Raw genomic sequence first — 27,735 nt, forward strand, 5'->3', positions numbered from 1 at the left:
TGCTTGCTCCCAGCTTGCCTTCTCCTGCACAGCTGGTCTCTCTTGCTGAAACCCAGCTGTAAGCTCAGGGAAAAGACAAGGAATTGAGCTAAAATGTAGCTCTTGGACAATGTGAGGTAGAAATCTAGGTGGACAGACGCTGTGGAAGAGATGGTTATGGCAGCAAGAGCCTACTGGTGTACTTAGTGCCCTGTTATTGCATTTGGAATCACAGAATGGTTTGGTTTAGAAGGGACCTTTAGAGATCATGTAGTCCAACCTCCTTACAATAAGCAACACTTTCCATGAGTCCAGCTTGCCAAAAACCCAATCCTACCTGGCCTTGAACGCTGCCAGTGATGAAACAGCCACAGCTTCTCTGAGCAACCTGTTCCAGTGTCTCACCAGCCTTAATTTAAAGAAAATCTTCCTCATGTCCAACCTAATTCTACCATCTTTCAGCTTAAAACCATTGTACCTTATCTTGTCACTACAGGCCATGGTAAAAAGCCTCTGTATTATAAACCTTCATTATATAGTGAAAGACTGCAATAATGTCTCTCCTTAGTCTTTTTTTACCCCAGAACAATTCCAATTCTCTCAGAGTTTCTTGGGCAGGAGAGGTGCCCCAGCCCTCTGACCCTTCTTGTGGTTCTCCTCTAGCCTCACTCTATCAGCTCTTTCCTGTGCTGAGGACCCCAGCACTGTATGCATAACTGCAGGTGGGTTGCTCAGGAACGTGGGGAAGAGGAGCAGAATCAGCTCCCTGCATTCCCTGATGGCCACACTGCTGTTGATGCAGCCCAGGATATGTTTTGCTTTCTAGGCTGCAAGTGCACACTGCCGGTTCATATGCAATTATTCATCCACACATATCCCAAAATCTTTCTTTGCAGGACTGGTCTCAGACTATTCATCGCCCATTCTGTACCAATGCTGGGATTGCTTTGATCCTCACGAGGTTCACATATGTTCATGTACTACATGCTTTCATACCAGCCCAAAAGCTGTCCATGAGGTAACCAAGGGGCTAGAAAGCTCTTTTATCTCAACTTCCTCACTTGAAAGGTGAGGGAGGGTGGAGATGGGCTGGAGGCATCCTCAGCTTCCTCCTCTGTAGGACAGAGCTTTGGTAAATGGGACATGTCTTCTTCAATTCATATTAATGCTATTTCTTTCTGCAGAATAATCTAAAATCCTTGTGCTGTTGCATTTTTTTTTCATACTGTGAGACCATTCCCACTGTCTAAGATGCAGGAAACGTGACATTCCTGTGTGTCAGAATTCTAACAAGGCAGTTCAAAGGGACTATCACCACTTCATTGTAATTTAGTCCTTTGAGAGCAGTAAAGAGCTAATATATTTAACTTTTTCCATAACAATTCAATTATCTGTATCTGTTAAAGAGAAATTCACACAGTCTTCTCTATCTCTCTCTAATCTACACATGCAGATTGGCATGTCTTTAAAGAATTTGGTGCTGAAAATGAGCAGTAAAGGATAGAAATCTAAAATATAGCCAAAAGGCTAATCTTTTTGCTTTATTTTCTTGGTGGCATGATGGAATATTAAGTGACTCGAGGTTTAAGATCTCTCAATCACTCTCGGTTAGGCAACTCTTCAAAGTCAGCCCTTTGTTTCAAGAATTCATTGCAATGTATCCATGTTTTCCTTCCATGTTAGAATTATGTGTATGGACAAAACTCCGATATTCTCAGAAGGGAATATGAAATGCTTTTGAAGCATTTCAATTGTCTAGAGTTTCTAGCATAGGCCAGCAGTAGTTAGAACTATTCTGTCTTTCATGTTGAGATTATTTCATGCATCTTGAAATTTCTTTTTTTTTTCTTCACTCTGGAATTTGGTTTATTCTTTACAAGCTTTTGATTCCTGCAAAGATTCAATACCTTGAAATGAAAAGATTAAAGGATTCAGCATCAGAATGCTACATGATTAGCTTTAATTGGCTCTGAGTTTTTCCTGTTGAAAGGGCTTTCTAACATGCGCTTAGTAGCAGACACATGGTCCCTATTTTCCATGACTTTAGGGATTTGAACACTTTCAAAAATTACTCTGTAGAGCAGTACTAGCCTAATTAATCTCAATTAAAGTCTTCATCTGGAAACAATAATGTAACTTGCATAAACTTGTAGTTTCAAAAATAGCAACAAAATTCTTAAGGCTTTTTTATTCAAATATAATATATGCTTTAATACACTAATTGAAAATGAATAAAAGGTGTAAGTATGATTTATCACAAAATATATACTGCAATGCTGATTAGACAATAATATAAAGAGTTGGAAAAATTTTGCTTGATTTCATGTTAAATATGAATATAGAAAGTTTTATAAATTGTAATAATTCATACAGAATCACAATTAGAAGGGACCACCCTTAGTGTAAAGAAATTTTTCCTCATGTTAAGATGAAACTTCAGGTGGTTTAATTTATGTTCCTCTCCCTGTCGCTGGGCACCACTGAAAATAGTCTGGCACTATCCTCTTGAAACCTACCTTTGAGATATCTACAGGTGTTGGTGAGACCCACTCTCAATCTTCTCCTCTCCAGACCTAACAGGCCCAGCATCCCCAGTTTCTCCTTATAAGAGGGATGCTCTTAATCACCTTTGTAGCCCATCACTGGGCCCTCTCCAGTAGGTCCTTTTCTTTCGTGTCCTGAGAAGCCCAGAACTGGACACAGCACCAGGACTGGCCTCACCAGGGCTGATTAGAGGGGCAGGATCACCCCCCTTGGCCTGCTGGCCACACTCTTCCCAATGCACCCCAGGACATCATTGACCCTCCTGGCTGCAAGGCTGCTGCTGGCTCATGGCCATCCTTGCAGAGCTGTTCTCTAGCAGGTCAGCTCCCAGTCTGTGGTGGTGCCTTGAGCTATTCCTGCCCATGTCCAGGACCCTGAATTTGCCCTTGCTGAACCTCATTGGTTTCTCTCTGCCCAATTCTCCAGTCTGTCAAGGTCCCATTGAATGGCAGCACAGCCTTCAGCAGATCATCCAACAACCCCACTCCCCAGTTTTGTATCATCAGTGAAATTTCTGAGGGTTCATTCTATCTTTTCATCCAGGGAATATCCAGAATAAAGCAGTAAATATTCTACTGTCCATTCTGTCAAAAGCTAGGAACAACACCATATATCAATTAATATTTGTGCATCTAAAAAAAATATCATGCCATTTATGACTAGAAATCATAATTTTCAAGTATTCACCTTCTCTCCTTCTAGGAGTGAGCCAAAGGAAGTACCTGGGCCATTTCCTGGCATAAAAATTTCCTGGATAGAGGTGTTTTAGACAGTTCAGGATTTTTTTTTTTTTTTTGTTTAAAAACAGCCTTTTGTATTTATAGAGTGGACAGTACCTTTTTTTTCTTTTTTTCTATTTTTTTTTTTTTAGTTTACCTTCAAAATTGATGCCCATCTATATTTTTTCAGCTCCTCTGAGTGAAAATATTGGAGCTACTCATGTGGGTAAGTGTTTGCAGATGCAAGGCCTACAATTATTGCTGCTTTTCAAAAACTTCTTCACTTCATGCAGTGGAGGTACACATGGATAGATATAGAAACGCAACCATCACTGCTTCTCATCACGCTGTTATAATTTTGTTATTATTTTTGCTGTAGTCTAAAAAGATATGTGAAATATATTAATAAATATATAATTAGAACAATAAAATTTCTTGCAGTTTTTTTTCTATTCTTTCTCCTGCAGATTTAAATCCAATTCACCCAGGCAGTAACAGACCATTAACATTCTTCTGGTCTGCTGACTTAAGACACCCACATAGAGGTAATCTCCAAAGCTTTCAAGCAGCATAATGTACACACTGAGACAGAAAACTGCCTGACAAAGCAGTTATGGAGAAACCACTTCTTTAAATCTCAGAAAGGAAAGTGTGGTGTTTAAGAGGCAGGGTAAACAGCCTTCAGTAGTGCCTGTATCCAGACTGATCCTCTTATGCACTTATGGCACAGTAACAGCCCTGAACTTCCAGAGCAGGAAGCAGGGCAGGAGGCCAAAGGCTGGTTTGTGTCACTTAAAATGCAGCCATTGATGAGTCTTGCTGTTTGAGTGTTTGTGTTGAGTGTAATCCAAACAGCTAAACAGTTTTTGTGCCTTTTCAGGACATCCACAGAAAGTTTGTTCTTTTGCAGATGGAGCTGCTGGGGCATTGTTAAGATAATGTTTTATGCTAAAAATTATCAACTATTTTTAATTTCACAATTTCATTTTGAAGATGAGGCAGCTAATATTGAACCTCTATCTCACAGCCCATATTTCCACTCCAGTGCTCTGCAAATTTTCACTAACATGACTCTTTAATTTATTTTCCTTTTTTTTGAATGAACTGCTTTCAGCTAAACTAGGGCAACTCTTCAGAAAAAAAAAAAAAAAAAAACACAGATGTAGGCAGTTCTCTGAAGAAAAACTGAATTCGGAGCAATGTATGCATATAGAGAGAATGAGAAACAACCCATCCTTGTTCAAAGCAAATGCATTTGATTGTGGGTGTGCAAAAAGACTATTGATTTCACAGCTCTGCACCTCTGACTTAATAAAAAGAGAAAACCAAAACAACAGATTATGTGAATTTGAGTAATGCAGTAACTTTGTTACTGTCCCTCAGTGACACTAGATGGCACTTCAGAGTAGTGGTGGGATCAGAAAGTCTGTAATCTTTTTTAGGTATTTTGCATATGCTATTAGAAATACATAAGTTAATGCTTGCTTTGAACAAACACAATTTTTCAGCTTTTTCCCATTTTTTACACATAAGTGAGTGTGAGGTGGAAAATGTTCTGTGTTTTAAAAAAATAGCTAACATAAGCAGAAATAGATTATAACAGAGAGGTTTACTAGCAGCTCAAAAAAAAACCCCAAAAAACAAAACAAAAAAACCAACCAACCAACCACCCCCCCTCCCAAAAAAAAAAAAAAGCCCCCAAAACCAAATTATTGGCCAAAGACCTGTTATCAGACCTTGTGCTTAGATAATTTTAGAAACAGTTTGTGGAGCCAGTTGAAAAAATGTATGGTCTTGGAAATGACAGCAACACACTGATGCCAATAATTTAAGAGCTGATCCTTTCCTGGAAATAAAATTAGATTTAGTATCATTTATACATCAGCATTTGAGTATATGATAACTGTCCATAACCTGGTGCATTATAGGAGAAACCAGACTAAAAGATGGCCACACCCTTGTTGACAGTAAGGGATAAGATGCCTTAGGCTGCATCAGGAAACAAGGGTATTAATTATTCTTGATGTGTTTGAGTCCAACAGTTGTGACCATTTACTGTCTTCATACTTTACGAAGAAGTTGAGGATGCACTGCAGGGCCCAAAGGCTTTTTACTTTAGTTTTCTTATTTCTTTCCACCCAATTGTTTATACATTGTTTGTGTGTGGTTTTTTTTTTTTTTTTTTCTTGTTTTGTTTTTAAGTGGAAGTACCATCTGTTCTTTATTTATATGAAAAGCAGTTTTAAAAGTATTGGGCTTCCCACTGCTTTGAATTCTCTGCGGATGCTGTATGTAGATAGAATCCCATCAGTCAAATATTATTGGTGTGGCTGCACAACTTATGGAAAACCAACAGCAATTAGTTTACCTTTCAAATCTGTCATGATCTTGCTTAGGTCTTTTGTTAAAGGATTTGCTTATTTTGTTTCATTGAGAAAGACTGAGAATCACGAAAGTCCTGCTATCTTTGCAGCCTTTGGTTGTTAGAAGGGAATGTATTTTATGAGAAATAACTTATGCTTTAGCAGTAAGCTGCAAGCTTGATAGGGGACATATCATGGGTATTACATAGGAGGACCAGACTCAGATATTTTCTTCTGGACTTGTTGAAGTTTGTTCTATTTTGAAAGAAAATCCTTAGTATGTGAGATTAAAACGATGGATGGAGAAATGGAGAGTTTGTGCATATGTTTGCATGATGCTTTATGTAATTGCTATTATTTTTTGTGTGAATCTCTTTCTGTAATAATGTACATACAAACTCAGTGGAGTTTCTCAGGCTAAGACAATGCCTTTGTTCTCGCTTGAAATGCTAGTGCTTAGTTTTCTGCAAGAAGTCCTTGTCTGCACAATAGCCGACATCCAACCAAGAACCAAAAGGAAAAAAAAAATCATAACTGATGATTTTCTGGAGTGTTTTCCCTCCTCTGACAGAAAGATATCATATACTGTTTGTTTTATTTAAAAATAACTCTCTGAAAATGTGAAATCCAGAAGAAAAACAGATAGAAAGCAGTGAAATAATTGGCTACTATATGAAGAAGATAGCCCAGAAGAGTGCAAATATGCTTTTTTTGTGTAGTGGTTATAGTGAGTCATAATTGTTTCCAATTATTTACTACTGAATAAATGACAGCTATAAAAAGACTAAATTTGTTTGCTCCTAAAAAAATACCTATGAGAGTTAGGCATGAAAAAGTTCCTTGAGGCAAAAGAATTTCACACAACTTATTCTTACTTTAGCTATCACTATGCCAAAGACGTTCATTTTTTCAAGACTTATTTAAATTTCTGACACACTTATGTTATTCTATCAAAACAAAAGAAGAAAGACAAACACTTTGGAGTTTGCCTGTATTACATTATTCTTTAATATAAATGACATATAAGTTTTACAAATTAGAGAGATTGACTTTGGAGTATTAAGAGTCTGCAGAAGATTCTTTTCAGGTGATGTTTTTATTGAGTATATGTTTAGCTTTGAAGATTGACAGTAGATATGTGCAGCCTACCTTTGGTGTGCTTGCTACCCGCTGGTAGGGGTTGAAGAATCCCAATTTACAGAGGGCTCCAAATCACTCTAAATAGATACATCTACAAATGATGTTCCAACAATGTCCACAATAGCAGTTATTTCACTTCATATATTTCTATACTTATAGTTTTTCTTCTAAAGTCTAAATTCCAGAAATTTGTTGGACAGAGGAGCCTGCATATCTCTACTTCACAATTAATTCCTTTTTTTAAAAAACAAAACTAGTAAAGGATGCTGACAAATGTACAATGCAGAACAAGTGAAAAGTGAACTGCTATGGTTTTTTGTTTAGATAAATATATGGTTTGATAACAATTACTAAACCCTTATACCATACTCTGCAAGGCAGTACAGTCATAAAAACTGCTCTTGTGACTAAGGTGAGAAGAATTTGCTCTAGAGAAATTTAGTCATCGAGCTCCAGATATAGGTTACAAGATTTTTACTGCAGACTACTCAATATTTTATTTGTTAGGATGATGTTAGGCTAATTCTGAATAGCATTGCTCTAGAAGAATGGCAAACTTTAAAGAACTATGTGTACAATACAAATTTATTTTATTTTTTTTTCAAAAATAATGACATTAGCAACAACTTTATTTGCTTCTGCTAAATAGATACATTCAGAATTATCTTATAGTGGATATTTTTAAACCTCCAGGGCTTGAAATAAATTTAAAGGAGGTAACTCTTACCTTCTCAAGTCTCAAGATGATTTGAGAGTCTTTTTCCCCTCTGCTATTTTTCTCTGTGTGTGGCTATAAAAATAACCTCAATCAATGTCTTTTTTTTTTTTTTTATAAATCATAACTTGACAAATATTTACTCCGAATTTCATATACAGTGGAATCTGAAAACCTGTAGCATTCAGCAAACTGAAAAATGCCACAGAAAGCATGCTGGAAAAGAAGGCTGAAATAAGTCAGTTTAAAGCACAGTGGGCAATTCTTATTGATGGTATGCTCGCTCTTGTACATCTGTAATGTCTCATTTATTCTACCTCAATGGATCATCTCCACTTTAAAGTGAAGTTTCTGGCATTTGGCGTTAATTGTTAGCAACGGTTTTTTGAACAGGCCTATAATGACAGATACTTTAGCTGGAACACAACCGAGCCCCATCTTTAGACATCTATTTGTAATTTCCAATCTGTACTGCAGAGCGTTCATGGATACACCGGAAAGCAGAGGGCTGGATTTCCCAGTACTGCACGGGGTTGCTGAAGAGGCTCACACCGGAATAGCTGGCCTTTTTGGTGTTGTAGCCAAGAGGGCAGAAGTCATTGATACCAATGGAAGCAATTTTGTTGTTATGAAGATAGACCACCTGCAAAGCATACAAGCACTGAAGTGAGAAATTGAGCTATCATGGCAAATAAGATACATTATTTCACATTAAATGTTTCATATGTGTTTTGGCAACGTTACACAACTATGTCTTCTTTCCAAACAAATCATTGACTCTGTTTACCTTTTGAAAAACCTAGCATACACCCAATTGACATAATTTCTTCAGAACATGCACAAGCTCTTCACATTGCCTTGTGCAGAAAGTGCAAGGCTATCTAATAATGTTGCTATCAACTGATGGTACTGTAACCAAAAGAGGAGACAAAGATGTGAAATTATGAATGCAGTACTGTGACTCTGGAGCATGTGCTGTATACAGAGAATGTATTTGATGCTAATTGGTTTCTCTCTAGCTCCAATATTTTCATTCTCCTGAGTGCAACTTATACAGGACTCAGAGCCAAAGTAACCACTAATGACAATTTAAAGTAGCTGATGAATATTATTTTGCTCCAGATTCACCACTTCTGGAGAATTTTTCCAAGCAACATGTAGTGGATAATTTACATTTGGGAATCTTCATTCTTTGGGAGCTTTCTTTCCTGTAAAATCTTAGCCTGAGTGATGACAGGTTTAAATTGCTCCCAAGATGTAGTATTTCTAGGTATCTGACCAAAAGGACCTCAAAAATACTGGCGATGTGAAATGCCTATTTTGTCTATTTGCCCTCCTGATGGCACTGTTTTGTTAGATAACAAAGGAAAAGTTATTGGGAAAGGTTGCAAACCACCACTTAATAGAAATGAAAAAAAAAATCCCCAGAAGAAATTATCTTAGAAGTTATTTTTTGAGTAAAGAGGAAACCAAATACACAAATAATCCCATTTTTTTATGGCTCTTCAGACATAGAGGGACAACAAATGTAGACTCCAGACCTATACACTTCCATAACCATTTCCACAAAAATTTCAGAGTGAGAGTCTTCCTGTCATATTCAACATTTCCTTGATAATTCAAGCATTTATGAAACTTGCATCAAGTTAAAAATAGTGTGCACATTTCTGTTCAAGACTGAATAAACACACAAATACCATTAGGAATCTTTCAACTATTGCTCTCTGAGACAGTATGATAAACTTTACCTGTATATATTTGTGATCACCCAGTCCACTGGGTACTCTGACAAGTTCATTGTTGTTCAAGTGGAGCTCCCTCAGATGAGGTACATTGTTAAGAGAGCCATTCTCAACTGAAGAAATACTGTTGAAACTGAGACCTAGTCTGAAAAAGTTAAAAAAAAAAAAAAAAAAAAAAAAAAAAAAAAAAAAAAAAAAAAAAAAAAAAAAAAAAAATAGTGTTAAACTTGCTCATCTAACTATCTTTCTTGGGTTGATTGCTTCTCTACACTGCTGTTGCAGAACAGACCCGGCTACTTTTCAGAAGTATATGTGAGCTAGGTAGAGCTAGGTTAAAAAAAAAATTAAATAAGTTTGACATGTGGTGTGAACAATCACAATTATCATTATGTCATTCAACTTGTGCTTACAATACTGCATCCTTTGCTATATGACTAATCCTGGTGTAGATACCTACTGATCACCTCCATAGGCACCATTTTTTCTTTAGAACCTGAAATACTGAATAAGTGATACTTATAATTTTAGGAGCACTGTCTGAAGCTTTTTGACAAACTACTTAACCCATGTTCCCAGAGCTGTCAAGCTTAAAACTCCACCATATCTTTCAAAGATAATTAAGTAGTTAGAGCCACGTTGCATGCTGGAAACAGAAGCTCTGTCATACTTCATGATCCCTTTACTAGGACACAGAAGTGGGACTTACACATTTCTCCTAAGTTCTAATTTAGAGTTTTCATCACAAAAACATTCTTTCTGCTTTACACATCCACATATTAGATTTACAGCACAATTTAAGTTCAACTTGGACAATCTGTTTCTATCTGTGTATTTCTGTTTTGATAGTATTTTGGTTTGCAATCACTAAACTACAGAAATTTTTCAAGAGACTCCCATAATTTACAGTACTCTGTGTTGCAGTAAAGAAACCAGTGACAGTACTTCAGAAGTTGTCATCATCAGGAGTATTGTCATTTGCAAAAATTATTTCTATGAAGGCTAAATTTAGCTCATGTATTTTTGCTCTGCTTTTCTTTAAGCACTTTTTTAATATTAAGGGGGAAAATGCTCTGAGATTTCCTAATAGCTTAATCAATAAGAGGCTTTAATACAAGTAATAAGAAACCTCGTGTTAAAATAATTTGCTAAGGAGTACTTTTAAAGAAAGCCTTCTTCACAGTTATCTAATAACCTGTAATTCTTTATGGCTTGTAGCAGTTTCAGAAGTCAGGGCCTGAAACTAGAACAATATCACAGGACTGAAAATTCTTGCTTGATCTTTATGGCTGAGAGGTTTCCTAGTATTAATTAGTATTACATATAATGCAAATAGTCTTATCATACTAATTTAAATATGGCAATGCTTTCAAACTATTAAATGACAAAGGAGAGTTTAATGAGAGCTCCCACTTACATCAATATGAATTTACTTCAGTCAGAAATCAATTCACAGTATCCCATCTCCTAGATAAAATTTGATAATGAAGAATTTTCATTTAAAGCTATTAGAATGAACTTTCTTTTGAATAGGGTATACCAAAATTTAGGTAAGCTTGAGGAATTGGATACTACAGAGCAATTCAGTCTGAAGTTCTACAGAATGCTTACGATGGACTTCAGTGATGGGTACTTATAGTGAATGCCTTTGAAAAGATTGGAAAAAGAACCCTCCACATTTTGTCAGAGGGCTATCAATTCTTGTTTGACACATATCTAAATATGTGCTCTCTACATATACAGGTCTACAAGCAGATGTGTCAAACCTGGGAGACCAGTACCAAAAAAACCCACTTCTGACTCTCATATTAGTCTATTGAAGGAAAATAGTCCCTTTGCACAGTCTTTTAGGGAAAGAATGAAATTATAGGAGTCTGTAGTGAAGTGGTCCTAAATCCCAGAAGGAGTGAAATTATATGTAATTACATCTCCTCTAAATGTCTTACAAAAACTCTCAGTCACCTGGGGCTATGCTTACAGATGAAGTCAATACTGTTGTGTAAAACAGAGGGTGATTTGAAAGGAATATGGTCTTCATCGCCCTTCCCATAGGAAAAAAAAGGAAGAACTTGAAAAATCATTCTTGCTTCATGCATTGATATATTACTTCATTTTTTTATTAGTGAATAAGTAACATTTTCCCAGCACTTCAGTAGATCTCGTCCAAGTATTCTAAATCATTGAAGAGAATAATCAAAAACATATCTGAAAATTGAAGAAATTCTCAAATACTTTTGCACCTTCTTTCTCCAACATCCCCGCTGAATCATTTCCACTATGTTTTTGAAAGAAACTTCATGATGCTCAACCATTATTGTCATTTTGGGCTTAGAATCATAGAATCATTAAGGTTGGAAAAGACCTCTAAGACCACCAAGTCCAGCCATTAATGTGGCCCCACCACGTTCACCCCTAAGCCATGTCCCCAGGTGCCACATCCACTTGCCTTTTGAACACTTCCAGGAAAGGTGATTCCACCACTTCTCTAGGCAGCCTGTTGAAGTGCCTGACTACCCTTTCAGTAAAGAAATTTTTCCTGATACCTAATGTAAAAGTCCCTTTGCTTGGTTCAATTTTCACTGTATGGAGCTAGACCATTTCAGTAAGTTTTTTTTTATTAGAATATAGACATTAGTAATATCAGATGTGCAATGTGAATGTCCTCTTGGAGCTCATTCCTGCATGTAATTAGCAAAGTCTTTTTGGGTTTACTTTCAGAAGATTATTGGTTTTTCACTGAATCACTCAATGAAGGTTTTTGAAAGAGTTAGGAGTAATTTTACATGGAAAACAAACAAACAAAAAGGACAAATATTGCACATCTACTAGAATGCAAGAAAACTAAAAAGAGAATGAACAATAGACCTACACCAAGCTCTTGCATGAAATATTTGACAGTTTAAAATTCCTTAACACAGCCAGAAAAATTACCTGTTTCTCAAAGCTTATCTGTGCCTTAGGGCAGCTATTAGACTGTCAAGCTTGAGTAGGCATGAACAAGGTTTTCTGACCTTGTCCTAATATCTCTGAAAACTTAGACATATAAAAAAAAGCTGTGGTTCTTTATGGTAGGATAGAGCTCTTCCATAGCTCCCTCCTTTCCTCATCTGTCTGTTATATTTGCTCCTTGTTCAGCAATCTGTGCTCTTCCTTACCTCCCACCTTTGCAAAAGAGCATCACTGACTATGCTTAGGTTACCCACTTAAGCACAGGGCAGAGTGCTTGAATCTCATGGTCTGGTGATTGAGGTGAGCCCGAGAAAGTAAAAGTCCTTGCTCCCAGCTCGCGCAGCCAAAGAAGAGGTCTGAACGCGTAGGGTCGGCTTCTCAAGGTTGTTTATTTTCTCTTATCTATAGCATTCTTTCTCTGGCCTGCTGAGCTCTGTCTAGCAAGTTGGCCATGGCATTCTGTCTGTACTCTGGGGTGGTGTTTACATTTTATACTAAAAACTATGTGCACTATGTTTACAATAACGTGCCAATATCTAACATCTATGTTGGACAGTGTGTCTCTACCTTAAACCAATAGAAAAGTGTCACCATCACAGCAAGACATGGAGGGCAAGAAGAAGGAGAAAAAGGTCAGGACATGCCCAAATCCCTCCATCTTGTCCCCTGGAACCCCATTCTAAAAGCCCCAAAATTGTACTTTTTCACCCTGTGTTAATTCAACTACCACACTACTCAAACCCTTGTGGCTTGTAATTCCTCATACAAAGTTGGCGGTTTTTTCCACAGGCTAAAATCAAAGCCACAGGTGTTTTTGACTTCATACCAAGGTCTCCGAGTCCCCTGCCAGGGTCTCGAGACAGCCAGGGCAGCCAGAGGGATGTCCTGGGTTCTCACACTTAAAAACTTAGAGCCTGCTCTGAGCAGCTCCACATTTCCACATCATGGTCAACAGAATATCTTGTTCCATACAGTACAGCCACAATAGAAGCAGCCCAAGTTTAGATATTTTTAGGACTCCATTGGCACTTGCTGTTTAAAACTTTATGTCTTTAGGCAGACTTCAAACAATGTTGTCCATGTGATGCTGCCTGTGGTGTTTTCCAAGTGTGAATGAGAAAAACAGAAAAACTGTGTCATCTGCAGGGCAGCTCACAAGCACTACAACCTGCACCTCCAGTAATGTAAATTACTCTCTACCTGAGAGGTTATCATCTTCTTTTGGTTTTGGAAGTTTTCTTCATAATTTCTCCGAAGAATGTTATAATCTATTCTAAGCCTCTGTAAAAAAAACAATAACTACTTCACAGTCCTCTAATCCACATTTATAGTATTTTTATTTTTTCATTAAAATCTAGGACAGGTTTTTTTTATTTTTTTGAGTCTGTGATAAAATACTAACATAAAACATAAGATGAAATGTCTTAATTTATAAGATCTGGAAAGCTGTTCTAAGTTTTATATCTTGGAATTTTCAGATTCAAAATAAGTATTAGGTTATTATATACTTCATTGCACTGAACTGCTGTCCAGGCAACTATAAATAGTTGTAAACTTAACTCCAGTTACTCAGTAATTTTTCTCTGATTTCTGTTTTCTACCCTCATTAAGACAAGCAGAATGATGAAGATGAAAATACATTAATCCAGTAATCTGGTTAAAAGTCTGATTATCAGTCTTTTTAAAAAGCATTTTCATAGTAATTTTTTGAATATTAAATTATAAAAATTATTGTAGTAAAGAACCATTTTTCTCTGCTACATGTTTTTTGATGTGAATGAATTCACATCAAACCATTCTGTATAAGGGCTTTTTGGGAATTGTCCTTTTTATTTTCCTACAGTTAATGAAACATTCAACAACATATTCACAGATTAGCAGAGTAAAGTCACTCTGACAGTAACAATTTTTCAATTAAATTTTATGATTTTTTTTTTCCTAATTGTGTTCCTGGACTAATTGCAGACTTGCCTTTCTTGAGAAACAAAGGAACCACTGTTGAAAGAAGTTTTGGTTCCCATGTACTTTTTTCCTCATTTTCCAGGCAAACTGCATGAGCATTGCTGTGTTCCAAGAAAACTGCACAAACCAAAGATGGACATGAAATGAAAAAAACATGATATAATTGTTCTGGGGTGGTTTTTTTTTTTTGTTTTTTGGTGCTTTTTTTTTCCCTGGGTTTTTGTTTGTTTAGGTTTTTGTGTTTTGTTTTGTTTGTTTTGCTTTCATTTTGTTTTTTTGTAAATCACATAAACAGTTGTCCTGAGCATATAACACTCATAATTGAAAACAGATGAAAAGTTTTGTCAGGAAAATAAAAGAAGTGTTTGTTTTCTTCAATCTGTACACAAATCCTTAGAAGCCTTTGCTTCTAAATTATGATTATTTCAATGATTCTAATACTCATGAAGGCCAGACTTATGTTTTATAATTGTGTTTGTGGTGATTGCAATTTCAACTAATATTTTATGTGAAAAAAAGAAATTAATTCTTACTTTGCCAAGTTGGTGAGTCCAGAGAGACTTTCAGCATCAATTTTGCTGATTTTGTTGCCATCAAGGTGAAGTTCAGTAAGGGATGGAGGAAGGCCTGAAAGACAGAACACCATCAAATTACTTTTGATTAAACTGGATTCTTATATTTAAAAAAAAAAAAAACTTGTATTATAACAAGGCTCTTTTACAGTTGACAAAATATTTTTCTAAACATGCCCATGAACTATTCACTAAATGAAATAAAGAACTTTCACAATCAGGGAAATTGAAAACAGATACTAGCCACTTATTTAGCATGAAATGAGATCAAGCTCCTAGAGTCATTATAAAACAGTTAACTCTTGAAAAATACCTAAATTAAATTCTTATCATTTATTAATTCTAGCCTTCATGATTATGTAAATGGGACATGGAAAGATGCCTCATTTTAGCTAGATTATCCACATATATAAATATGCAAACATGTGGCACCTAGATATTTAACAAGAAACATCAGTAGAAAATGCGACTGTAAGTATGAGGCAAAATAATTTTAATGTTATTTTAGTTAGGGTGCATACTAGTTTACAAATTCTGTTTATTAGGAAAAAAAAAAAAAAAAGAGGAAACACATTTTACCTATCAGAGGTCCCTCAAAAGAACATCCAAAACAGGAAATATGGGAAGAAAAAAAAATAAAAATCAGGATTATCATTCAAAAAGTATTCAGCCATTTCAAAACAATCTGTTGGCTGAAGTATGAATCAATAGAATATAATTTCCTCTGTATTGGAATCATTCTTGTTTGTTTTGTTTTTAAGAAATTACATGAAGTTGTTCTTATTTTGTAGGAATTTGCAATTAAGTACTTTGAAAAATAGCAAAAGTTTCTGTTTTGTTATAGGGACAATATTTTTGGTTTCAACCCCAAAGACTTGTGGAGGGCTGGTTTTATGCTTGTACAACTTCAGTTGATTCTACATGAGTTTACAGTTGTGCAATGTTAATCAGGCTCAATAACCAGACTTGGAGGCTGAAAACATTCTTCCATTTTATATTTCAGCTATGAGACAAGAAAAGCAAAATAACATAAAATGACATTTCACAGTGCACCTCTCATGGATCTTCTTGTAACCGAAAGCCAAAACTTTCCAAACAAATAAAAGCCATCCAGTTTAAAAACAGATACTTTAAGGACAGACTCAAAAAGCTTCCATAATATTTTTTCCCAACTGAGTAGAAGTTACCACATTATACCTGTGCAATTCTCTGAAATACTAATTGAATTTCTTACCCTTTGGGATGCTTGTGATGTTGGTGTCTGCGATGCGGATGTAGGAGAGCCTCTTCATTCCCTGGAAAGCTCCATTCTCAATGCCTGAACTCTTGATTGGATTGGTGCCCAGTTCTGCAACAAAACATGGTTGTGAGCTGTGCTGCAGTGTAGGTACCTATATTCTTCAGGTCAAAGCTAATTTGGAGGTACAATTTATTGGGGCATTTGTTGCCTTTCTACATATAATCACAGATCAAACCAAAAATAGCATCTTGAAAAAACACTCAGCTGTGTTTGTTATAATTTCTCATGCTCATACCTAAGACAATCACTTGATTCAGTCCATTAAAGACAGCTTTCCTCAACTTGGAGATCTCATTCTCATGAGCTCGTATCTCCTGGAGAGACTTCGGCATGTTTTCTGGGAGCTCCCTCAGGTTGTTCTTGGACAGGTAAAGTCTTTCCAGTTTCTTCAGAGGAGCAAAAGCTAATGGGCTTATTTTGCTGATTTTGTTGTTGACAAGGATCAATGCCTGTGGAGTAATAATCAAGGAGATCTCAGATGATCACAAGGGAAATTATTTTTGTGGTGAAACATTTTTAAATTATTATTATTATTATTATTAGTAGTAGTAGTAGTAGTAGTAGTAGTAGTAGTATTCTCTAATGCCTTTTGGGGTCTTCTAATGGCAAACTTGGTGAGCTGAAGAAGACACAATGCAGTACTAAAAAAAAAGATTATAATCTTCTGAAACAGTGAAACGTAAGTCCTATAGAACAAATACAAGTGTTACTTTGTTGCTGAGACTGCAATGCAGCTTCTGTTAGCATCAATAATTTATGTTCAAGAATAAGTACTATCATTCTATTTGAAAGTTGTGAAGAGCAAGACAGTCACAAAAAATTTAATTTTTGTTTAGGTTTTTTTTCCTGATTTTGTTTATCCTAAGGATACTGTTATACCTTACCCAACATCACACAACCCTTCTAATCAGTTTCTCCTGAACAGGAAATTCTATTACTCAATAGAGTGAAGGCACAGCCCAGCTTAATAAAAATATGCATAATTTCACCTCATTCCTCTTAGTCTTATAAAAACAGGGGAAAAATCTGAAGCATCATGCTCCAAGTCTTGCCATGGGGAATCATGGACCATAGTTACTTTGCCTTCCCTGTCAGTGCCTAATCCAATTCTCATGACTGTGATATCTAGACTCAGGGTAACTCTAAGATTATCTCTCTATACAGCCAGGGCAGAAAGACCTCCATGAAAGCACTGTTATCTGTAACAGGTGTTCTCTGCATGCCTCTGAAATTTTACATTACTTCTAAATCTCATAGATTAATTAACGATGACACAAAAAAGGGAGAAGGCCTTGTTGTCAGGAGATAACACAGTAAGGGACAGTATTTCAAATACAATAGATACTTGAATGACTCTTATCAGTCCATCTGTTTGCTATCTACTTATCAGATTTAAAGTGCTACATGATTTTGCAGTGGATTATGTAGAATGGGTCATATAAATATTAATATAATATTGATTATTGATATAATATCTACTTATATTTATTAATAGTGAATCTTTTTTCACCACCTCCATTGTGCTAGTTTCAGAAACAGAAGACAAAAATTGTTGTAAATACTATAGTGAACATCAGAGCATTTTCATACACTTTGAATATTTTCAGAATTACATTTTATTCTGTTTCTTGGAGGAAAATGGAGTGTCTGATTGATTCCATAATCAGTTAAGTATTAAAACAATGACAAGACTATCAGTCTCTGTGACAGCACCTCTCCATCATGGAAACTGGAAAGAGGAGTGGGCGGATTGAAATTTTCCCCTGATGGATTCCTCTTGCAGATCACCCTGAGCAAAGCCAGCAGTGTGTACTGGACATGGTTTCATTGAGAACACGTAAAGCTGAACATATCTGGTTTTAATTTTGTATTCTAGCTAGAAATAACTCATATGCAAGAGGAGGTAGAAGAGGTCACCCACAGTTCAGCAGAGTATTTCCCTGACAATAAGCCCATCCCAAAATAAATATGTTGGTCAGTGGAGGCCCTGGCACCAACTCTCTTTGATTTGGGCCTGTATGATAGAATCTGACATAATCTGAAGACATGGATACACATTGGGAGTGGTTTTCTGATTCATGATTGCCAGAACTGTGATAAAGATGTAGATTCTGCCCATAGTGAAATTCAGCTCCCTGTAGAGTATTAGGACATGGCAAACAATCCAGTTATTTATAAGTGGTACAGTTGGAATTATGCAGATTAATCTCTTACATCATTTTTATTTCAATGTGCTACTGCTAATTACATTGTTCTTTATTTTTATTAATTTCACCATGTATTTCTTTCATAGATCTCTGAATCAACACCCAATGAGTTTGGGCTCATGTTATGAGTATTTGAAATTTTTATCCTCTATTTTGTTTTGTACTGATTAACCATTTGTCTCAGCTAAAAGTCTGCCTTTTTTGGATTTCTTTTAACTATGTTATCTTTTAAATAAAAAAAAATGGGCAAGAGTAATCACAGCTGATGACTTGGTGTCAAATATTTCTTGATCGAAATAGGCAGGCATACATTCATCTAGGCACTGTAAATATTCTCTGAGTTGTTGATTGTTACATCTCTTCAGAGTGGAACTGATACCCCTGACCAAACCCAGAAGTTATCTAGGTACCTAGAATTAATCTGTTCTGCTTTTCCAATGCTTTCTCCTGAATATATTAATGTTATCTTAGGGAAACACACAAGTTTTTTTTATTCAAACACTCAAGGAGTCTCTCACATAGAAATGATGGTATTCTATCAAAGGTATGTATAAAACCACTAATTTCACAGTGGGGACATGTGTTTGGTGGTATAAGGTGGGAAAGCACCACAAGTCAGAGATTACAACTTTTTCTGTACCAGAATTTTATTTCCCACTTAGACCCCTCTCTGCAAGTCCCTGCTCCCAGTATTTTAAACCTGCATTATTTTCCCATTGTTGTGCAGCTGTAAAGAAGGAAAAATAAACCCACACACTACAGTTTGTAAGAGAGGTTTTACTGTCTCCCAGAGCAACAACAAATGATGAGGATAACACACCAGTATAGCACCTGGCAAGCCATAGCCCTGGATTCCTTTCCCACTTCACAATGGCTCCATTATATCCCACACTTAAAGAACTAAGTTATTAGCCTTGCAGCAATGCTGTTTACTTTCCTCAGAATGTGTCCCATATGGTTTGCATGTGACAAAAGCTAAACCAAACCAAAATAAAATAAAATTAAAAACTCAGGGGATTTAGAGGTCAATGAAAACAGGAACTAGGGAACAAAAACCTAGGGAGAACATCTGCAGGCAGTGTTACAGAGGAATGGATCTTAGGCAAAAACAGGTTACATGGACCAGCTATCCAGAATAAAGCCCAGATGGCATGATGGGACATTACTTTCAGCATGTTAAAAGACATGAAATTTTTGTACAGGGCAACAAGTACTTGGAGAGAAAAATAAGTCATCCTGAAATGCTCAAGAGTGCTGGAGCCCTCGGTCACAGATATCACTTGCAATGCTGCTGGTATGAAACAACTTGGCAGAAATGACAACTTAGAACAAAAGTCACAGGAACTAATGCCCTTATTTGAAAATCTACCTTCTTCTACACTTTCACTTTTAATGGAGGAAAAAGAATATTTCATTTAGAATAAATATACTCCCTAAGCCCTAACTTCCTCCCCACCCCAAAATTTTGAAGCATATCATAAATTAACAACAAAAAAGACTGAGCATACGAATGCACAGCTTTCAATATGACCTGATATGGGTGCAAAAAAAAAAAAAAAGAAAGAAAAAATAAAGAGGCAAAAATACATCAAGTATTAACACATCAGTTTGTTAGGCTTAGACATTTCATAGCAATTTCCCACAAATAATAGAAAACTCAACCTCCATCCTCATTTTCCTGAGATAAGGTTTTTTCCTTTGTCATAATACAGCATGTAAAATGCACAGTAAACATTGATTCAGTTATAATATTGCACCACCTTATCATGACCAGCAGTTTAAGTGGCATTCAGAGAGGAAAAAAAAATTAAGCTTTGCTCCAAATATGACTTTCTCTTTTAGTGAAACACCTCTGGTATTTCTGTAGTCAGGAGAAAAAATAAAAACCAATGTGTGACAGGAATAGATGCTGGCTACATTGAAGTCAGTGGGAGTCTGGCCATTTAGCTCCCTCTGACCTGGTTTCCACATCAAATATTTATTCCCAACACAAAAAGGAGGATTCACAATTCAGGAAAATTTTGGCACCCATGTTGGCAGGCTTTTGTCAAAATACACCCTGACAAACTGCAGAGGCAGTGTGTGGCAGTCAGGTTGGAATTAGCATAGGGTTGTTCTTGTGGTTACTAAAACTTCCAATTTTTTGCCCTGTCTAGGGGTAGGGAGCAAGGAATTAAATTTTCTGGTGTAATTTCATTATATGAGCATCTCAGGAGACTGTTCTGAGGGGTTTCAAATCCCAATCATCTTAATTTATTATAGTTTGAAGTGAGAGCCTTGCCAAAACCAGAATTAAAATGGAAAATTACCAGCAAACTTTCATCGGCCATATTACATAGTGATACACCTGTTTTGCCAGCTGGGGATGAAACTCTTATCTAACATCAATTCTTTACTGATGCATGCATCCTCCAGGGTTTAAACTGAAAAGTCAATCCCTGACCCAATGGAATTTCTTTAATTTCCTGGGTTATGTATTACATTATTACCAGTTTCTTATTACAGTTCTGCTAGGAACAGTTATATCTTAAAAACTTTAACCTCAAGAGCCAGGCATCCTAATAAAATAATAATAAAATTCATCCCTTTTGTTTACCTTACATTTTCAGTTAAGTCATACTTATAACCTGAGCATAGAGTCAAGGTTTTCTTCCAAATCATTATGGATTTATGTACATTCATGGAAAAACTAAAAAAACCAAATAACCCAAGAATAAAACAAACCAACCAACCAAACAAAACTTGCCAAAAAGCAGAACTTGACATTCTTCTCTAATCATCCAAACCTAGGATCAGAGGACATAGCCAAGAAAAGCAAGGAAAAAGGGATGACATGGAAGCAATACAGATGAATGAATTGTCAAGGAAGGAGATGTCAAGGCACTGAAGAAGCAGCCTGTCAGTACAAACAGAAGCCTGTGGAAAGCAGTTTAATCACGTGCACAGGGCCTTGTTGAATAATGCCACAAAGCAAAGGATCCTGCTGCAGACCTAGTTTGCCTAGCCTTTGAGCTCTCACTAATACCTCTCAGGCAACATGACTCGCACAGATGATGAGGAAACAGGTGGTTCTGCATTTTCCTTTTTCTTTCAACCCTGTCCTTGTCTACTATGACAAGAAATTTTGGTCATTCATTAAGTTTATTACAATTGATCTGATTTTTAAATTTATTCTATAAAAATTTCCTTTTTTCCTAGTATAAATTTCCTTTTAGCCTAGTATGCTTACTCTCTCCAGAATTTTAAGGACCTCAGAATAATTTTGTCCTGTTTTTTTCCACACAAGAAAAAAAATCCTTACCCATTGTACAAGAAAAATGTTTTCTGTGCATGTGGTCTGTTTTATACTCTTTTCTGTGGAAAATCTCATTGTTTCTTAAGCACAATGCAGAGGTGACTAGGAGGAAATGAAAATTCTCTAAGGTAGTGCTGTATTTCAGAAAGATTAACCTTTTGTTCCCCACCTTGAGTATTTGTTAGAAACCTAAAGCTTCACCTCAGTCCTGCCACTGATGATACTAGGAACTGGGTTCAGAGGTAGAACCTGGACAGTGATATCTGTCTTTGTTTTTGCACAGTATGATGGTGGTTACTGATTCTTCTTTCTGTGATTTACAGAGACTAAGTGTTTTCTTAACTTCTTTTCATGTCTGGAAAATGGGAACTGGAGCTCTAATGAGTCATCAGAAGACTGGATTATTTAATTAATATTTTTTGATGTCTCAGGGGGTTTTCTATATCTCTGAAAGATCTTAGGCTTTTCTTCAGGTTTGTTTTGTTTTGTTTGGGTGTTTTGGGGTTTTTATTTTGTTTGTTTGTTTTGTTTTGTTTTGTTTTTTTTAAAAAGGATGGCATGAAGTTTTCTATTGCCATACGTTATTTTTCCATTTGCTGTTACTTCAAAGTGAGTTTCAATTTCTCTGCCTGCACATATAGTGTTGATAATCCTCTAGTGTGGATATGGTCATAACTTTAAGTTCCAAGTTTAAATCTTTTATCTCTTAGATCTTTTCCTTCAGTTTAAACAAAGTTTGCTTTAGCATTTTTGTATGTACAGCCATGGCTTTGAACAATTCTGCTAGCTTCAATTAGGTAATGTTCTATTTGATTTCAGGCCAATAGTGCATTCATCTTCTTTCACTATACTAGCATTAAGCCAATTGAAAAATTCTTGTTGGAGAAGCATGTAGTCACTATCCTGTTGTTTGTGCTGTTCTTACAGTGATCTAACACAGAGCAGTTTCTTTCACCTCTTTTTCCAGGTGCAGGCATTCTGCTGGTTTGCTTTGGCTTTGCCACACAGCCTGCAACTCCATGTGCTGTTTGTGTAGGCTCCTCCTTTACTCTGCATGAGCACTTACTCATGTAGTATTTTGGATTCTTAATTGTGTCCATGGGGTCAAAGTACTGAACTCCATCCAGAAATGTCAGTCTGCCTGGAAAATTCTGACTGTTTCATAGAAATAGAGACTTTTTTCCTGGCTTTTCCGATAGCTTTCCTGTCTGACTTTTTTGCCACAGGTCTAAGTCATAAGCAAGTTTTTTACATAACATCAGACAGTTTTCTGAAAATGTGAAACTCAGTCCTCAGCCCTTAAAAAAAGAGTCTTCATTTTTTCCTCTATTCTCTCAAGTCCTGTGCTAAATAAACAAAACCAAAACCACAGAAACAAACAAAAAATCTTTCATTTTCAAATACAGTGAAGTCTCACTGAGTTTTAACAGTACAACCGTAATAGTTTAGGCACTTTTTCCTGGATAATTTAAAGCTATGAAAATAACAAGTGCACTATAACTGTTGACTCGGATGTTTCTTGGCAGAAATCTATTATTTGCAGGTAAATATTCCTTTAGCTGTGTCCTCTTCTAATTGCTTGCCATATTTCCACAGCTGCAAATTTTAGCTGCACTTGGGAAATCTACTTAGAAAAATTTTCAATACTAAGAATATTTTGGTAGATTCTAATTTCTCTTTCATCTCCAGTGCTGTGTACTCCAGCAATGTGTGGTATTAGCAGTTACACTTGAACTGAAAGAGAAGCCATGAACAAGTTATAGGTAAATCCTTTCTTTTCTTGCTACTTATTCTGGCTTTTAGTACCAGTCAAACATTAGGTTCACCCCAACCTATTCATGAAAATCACTTCTAAAAATAATACACTTGTGGTTGGTGACAGCTACAGTATTAGGAAGGTATTTTAATAGATTATTTAAAAGTAACAAACTGTATAAGCTGTTCATTTTTTCAAGATCTATGAATATAGGGGTTTAAGGAATCATTCCCTTAAGTGATCATTCAAGCAAGAGGTTAACTCCCGTTTCCAATTTTAGATTTTGAACCAATATTACTGTTAATTTTCGTAAATCTTCTTGTTTTAGTCGAGTAGGAAAGTTTAGTAAAGTCTAAGAAATTTTTGAATATCACACTATCAAATGTAACATTAACCCAAGCCATGTTTCTCTGGGATAAGGTTAAAAAGCACATACATTTTATATATGAACCTCACACACTCATATATCTTTAAAATAAATGAGATAATAGAGCTCTGTCAACAACAATGCTTTTGAGTTTTACTTTCTAAAAACAATACTCCCTCTGAAAAATATTTAATTGAAAGCTGGGGAATGGGAATCGTTCCCAGATATTACACAGGAATATTCCTGCTGAGAGCAAAGATGGTGCCTAGTTACATAAATATACTGTTTTACTAAATTATTTTTTGAGGAGGAGATAATAGAATCATAGTATGGTTTGGGTTGGAAGGGGACCTTGAGAGAATCATTATTGGTTCTTGAGTAAATCCAGGAAAATAGCAGTTTTGAAGGTTACTTGTTAAAATTTATGCTAATGTATGATTTCCAGTGGTACCTAAGCATGTACTGGGTACTTTTGTGAGTAAGCCAAACAAATAATTTCTTCCCTGAGGAGTTACTTATTTAATTCACTATTAAATTGTATCTGTTGCAAAAAAAAAAAAAAAAAAAAAAAAAACAAAACAAAACAAAATAAAGAAAACCCCTTAGAGTTAACTTCAATGAGATAAAATAAGTTCACAACAGCATAGCTCACAGCAGGATGTGTAATTGAGACCTAGACCACGTGCCAAGTGGGTAGAAGTCAAGTGGGAGCAGTGATTTTCATCTGCAATACCATGTTCTGACTCATTTAATACAGTGTCATGAAGAAGGATTGCCAAAAGATTAATTTAACTGATAAGAATTTTGTCTCTTTTAGCACCTCATAGATAATCTTCACTGAAGGACTTCTTTCCAAGGTGGAAGAAAACTAAAACAAATGGGCAGGAATTACAGTGTCAAATCTGTCCTGTAGCCATAGAAGGGAATTGAAAAAAAAATCTGGGGAACAAATTGTCTCATTCTTAAACCTAGACTACTGAAATGTGATGTGGAAGAATGCGTTTTGTTGACTTTAGAGGTTATCTATGGAATTAGATCAACTATAGACACCTATGCTAAAATTAGATGACATGAACGTCATCATGATTCACTCATGCAGATCCCTTCATTATGGACAGTCTGGCATTCATATTTTTTTTAAATTGTCTTCTTGGTGTTGCATTTATACAAATATTTAAGAGGGACTTTGGAAAAAATTCAGAGGTACAATTTTATAAGTTTTTCTCAAGTATATGTGGTTGAATGTAGATTCTTGTTTGCAACAGTGATTCTTTAGGTGATGATATTGGCACCAATAGTGGATGAACAGTGGGAGCTAACTTTTTTTTTTTTTTTTTTTTTTTTTTTGTGAATAGAATAGAATAGAATAGAATAGAATAGAAAATAAATAGGCTATAAAAAGCCAGGCAAGAAGAGACAAATAGGATATTCTTTATAATAATAAAGGATCAAATGGAGGAATACACAGAATAAAATAAGTTGTTGAAATGCTACAAAGTAATATTTTCAGGCATATGAGTGAATTAGGATATTACTTTCAAAGAGAGAGAATAGCCCTTTTCTGCTCTGCAGAGAAAAATATTTCAACCAAATTTAGGTAAAAGTACAAGGTATGTATTTTAAAATGTTGATAAAAACTATAGACAGGGAGGAGGACCTCAGACAGAGCAAAAAAATTTAGAAACAGAGAGGGAGGTAGCTGTCTGATGGAAACTTGGAAAAGAAGAGGTGAACCAGAAAAAAAAAAATGTCAGAGAAACCAGGAAGGAAAATACTTCAGCAAAGAGGAAACCAGACATGTGTTATAAGAGACTGGCAGGTAAAGAAGGATGAGGATGAAGCTTTGCTTGGAGAAGGTTATTGCAAAAACACAATTTCATGGCAGGGCAGGGGGCAGAAGAGTAATTTGGAAAGATTCTTGAATTAAAATTAGTACAGAATGTCTGCTGACAAACGTGGCACTTACAAATCTCTGTGAGCCCAGAGGCAGGAGGGGAAAAAGTACAGTAAGAAGTGAGTGAGGTGGCAGGGCTGAGATGGAAATAACCAAGTATCTGTGCCAAAAAGACTGAGAACATAAATAAATATGTGAGAGAAGCTATGGTGGAGATCAGGGGACTGAATGGACAGGATACAGGTATGAATAGCTGAAAAGAGGTGAGAAACTCCTGTAGTTTGGCAAGAAAGCTTTCAGGAGAGAAATGGGGATATAAATAAATAAGCTGGGCTGGTGGAAGAAGATCACAAATTATTGAATCAGTTTTCCTTAAAAAATGCATTACTAGGCCAAAGCCACATTTTCTCCCCAGTTTTGTTGGTAAATATCAGTTCATTTCTACACTTACATGAAGATTCTTCAGGTTCTTGAAATCTCCTTCTTTAATTTCAGTGATTTTGTTGTTCTGTAAGTCCAACAGAGTTGTGTCTGGGGGAAGGTCTTTTGGCACCTTTTCCAGACCTAGTGACAGTGAAAAGAACAATTAATTTTGAAAGAAACTTTAAATAAGGGACAGTGCCTTTCTTAGTAGCATTTTTCTTTCAGTAAACACCATTTCTAGAACTAATTTCCTGAAGCAGCTTATGAAGACTTATTTGAAAGTGTTTCTGTCTCCAGCCAGTCAAAGAAAGTTTTATTTTGCTAAGTTGAACTAACACTTATTTATTCACATTTCCATTATGCCTTTTCTGAGAAAATATCTGAAGTATAGCTTGAAGCAAAGGATTTAGTTTGGGAAAATAATTACTAACATGTTTTATTCCACTGAATTGTGTGGATAGAAAATCCTTTTGGACAGAGATATAGTATTTATTATTTTCACTGGGTCTTAGCTTTTGTAGACAGAGAACTTTTCCAGCTTTTAAAAGGTACTAGGCTTTTTGAAGGAAGCACGATAGTTAATTATAATAATTTCCAGAAAAAAAAAATACAGTTTATTTGACAGTAACTGAGTAAATTGCAGTAAAGTCCACCTTAAAAAAAAAAACCCAAACTACCAATCCACCTCCCCCCTTTTCTTTGAATTGAAACTATGTCCAAGTTTTCTGGAGAACAAATCTCTTGGTTTCACTACAGCTGCCAAAAGAACATCAGACAGTTTAAATTAAAGACTCTCTTTGGGACTATTTTCTGAATAGCTGATATGTAAGTCTGATGAAGTCATGGAAATGAAATTATTTAGTGTTAAATAACACTTGCTTTACCCAGTTTTCCTTTCATACTGTGACTTGGAGTAAAACAAATCTTTTACAGTCATTCTGATTTACCACAAAATTAAAATGTTCTTTCCTAACTAGTTTTTTTTTTTTTTTAATAGAATGTGAAATGCTAAATGAATAGTTGGTAGGAAAAAATTTCTAGATGCTAATGAAGTCTCTATATGGGCATGTATCAGAAGTGGACTTTTCTGGGTAAAATTGTCTTTTTACCAGTAAAGGTTTTAACTAGTGTTCCTGAAGCTATATTTGAACTCTTCTGGGAAAGCTCCCTCTGCAAGTATTTCCAGTGTCTCCCCAGAACAATGGTGAACTGCACAATATTCTTCTCAGAGGAAAGAGATATACATATATATGTTACTTTTTAAACCTATATACTAATCCCAAGCATGGCATTGCAAATACAGTGGGATATGCTTCCCAGAGACAAGATGCTGTGCCCACCATGTCTGTGGAGAATCCACACCTGGAGATACTCCAAAGTTGTCTGGATACAGCCCCAAGCAACACCCTAAGCAGGGGAGTGGCCTAGATGGTTGCAAGAGTTGATGTCCAAATTCAACGATTCTGTGATTCTGTGATACTTATTGCTCATCAAATGTGTTTTCACACACAGAATGAAGGTTTCTCTGTCAAAATCTTATGTTCAGTAAAATTCCTCTTTCAATCCTTTCATAGAATATATGTGTGTATATGTAAAGGAAAAAGTATGGTAAGATAAAAAAATATTAAAATATTTGGATCAGATTTGTATTAAAACTGAGTGCAATAAAAATTTACCTGTCTGAGTTTTAATTACACCAGAATTCAAAAGTTTTAAAAAGCAGAATCATGCAGCCTGGGATGAACTAGTAAAAGCTTCATAAACTGACACCAGCCAAAACTCACATCTCATCCTGTTTACCTTACTGATGT

At 35.8% G+C, this 27,735-nt stretch overlaps 1 protein-coding gene across 1 annotated transcript in view; it reads right to left on the reverse strand.

Annotated features, from left to right (window-relative positions):
* Positions 1-6,589: 6,589 nt before the first annotated feature.
* Positions 6,590-27,735, reverse strand: part of DCN (decorin) — a 39,217-nt gene continuing 18,071 nt past the window's right edge. The window contains exons 3-8 of the mRNA XM_053943964.1: positions 25,953-26,065; positions 16,218-16,431; positions 15,917-16,030; positions 14,644-14,737; positions 9,209-9,347; positions 6,590-8,103 (exon numbers count right to left, since the gene is read on the reverse strand). Of these exons, the coding sequence (XP_053799939.1) occupies positions 7,909-8,103; positions 9,209-9,347; positions 14,644-14,737; positions 15,917-16,030; positions 16,218-16,431; positions 25,953-26,065 (869 nt within the window). The 3' untranslated portion in view covers positions 6,590-7,908. The remainder of the gene's footprint in view (positions 8,104-9,208; positions 9,348-14,643; positions 14,738-15,916; positions 16,031-16,217; positions 16,432-25,952; positions 26,066-27,735) is intronic.

The sequence above is a fragment of the Vidua chalybeata genome, chromosome 5 (genome assembly GCF_026979565.1).
Source record: "Vidua chalybeata isolate OUT-0048 chromosome 5, bVidCha1 merged haplotype, whole genome shotgun sequence".
NCBI classification, from domain to species: Eukaryota; Metazoa; Chordata; class Aves; order Passeriformes; family Viduidae; genus Vidua; species Vidua chalybeata.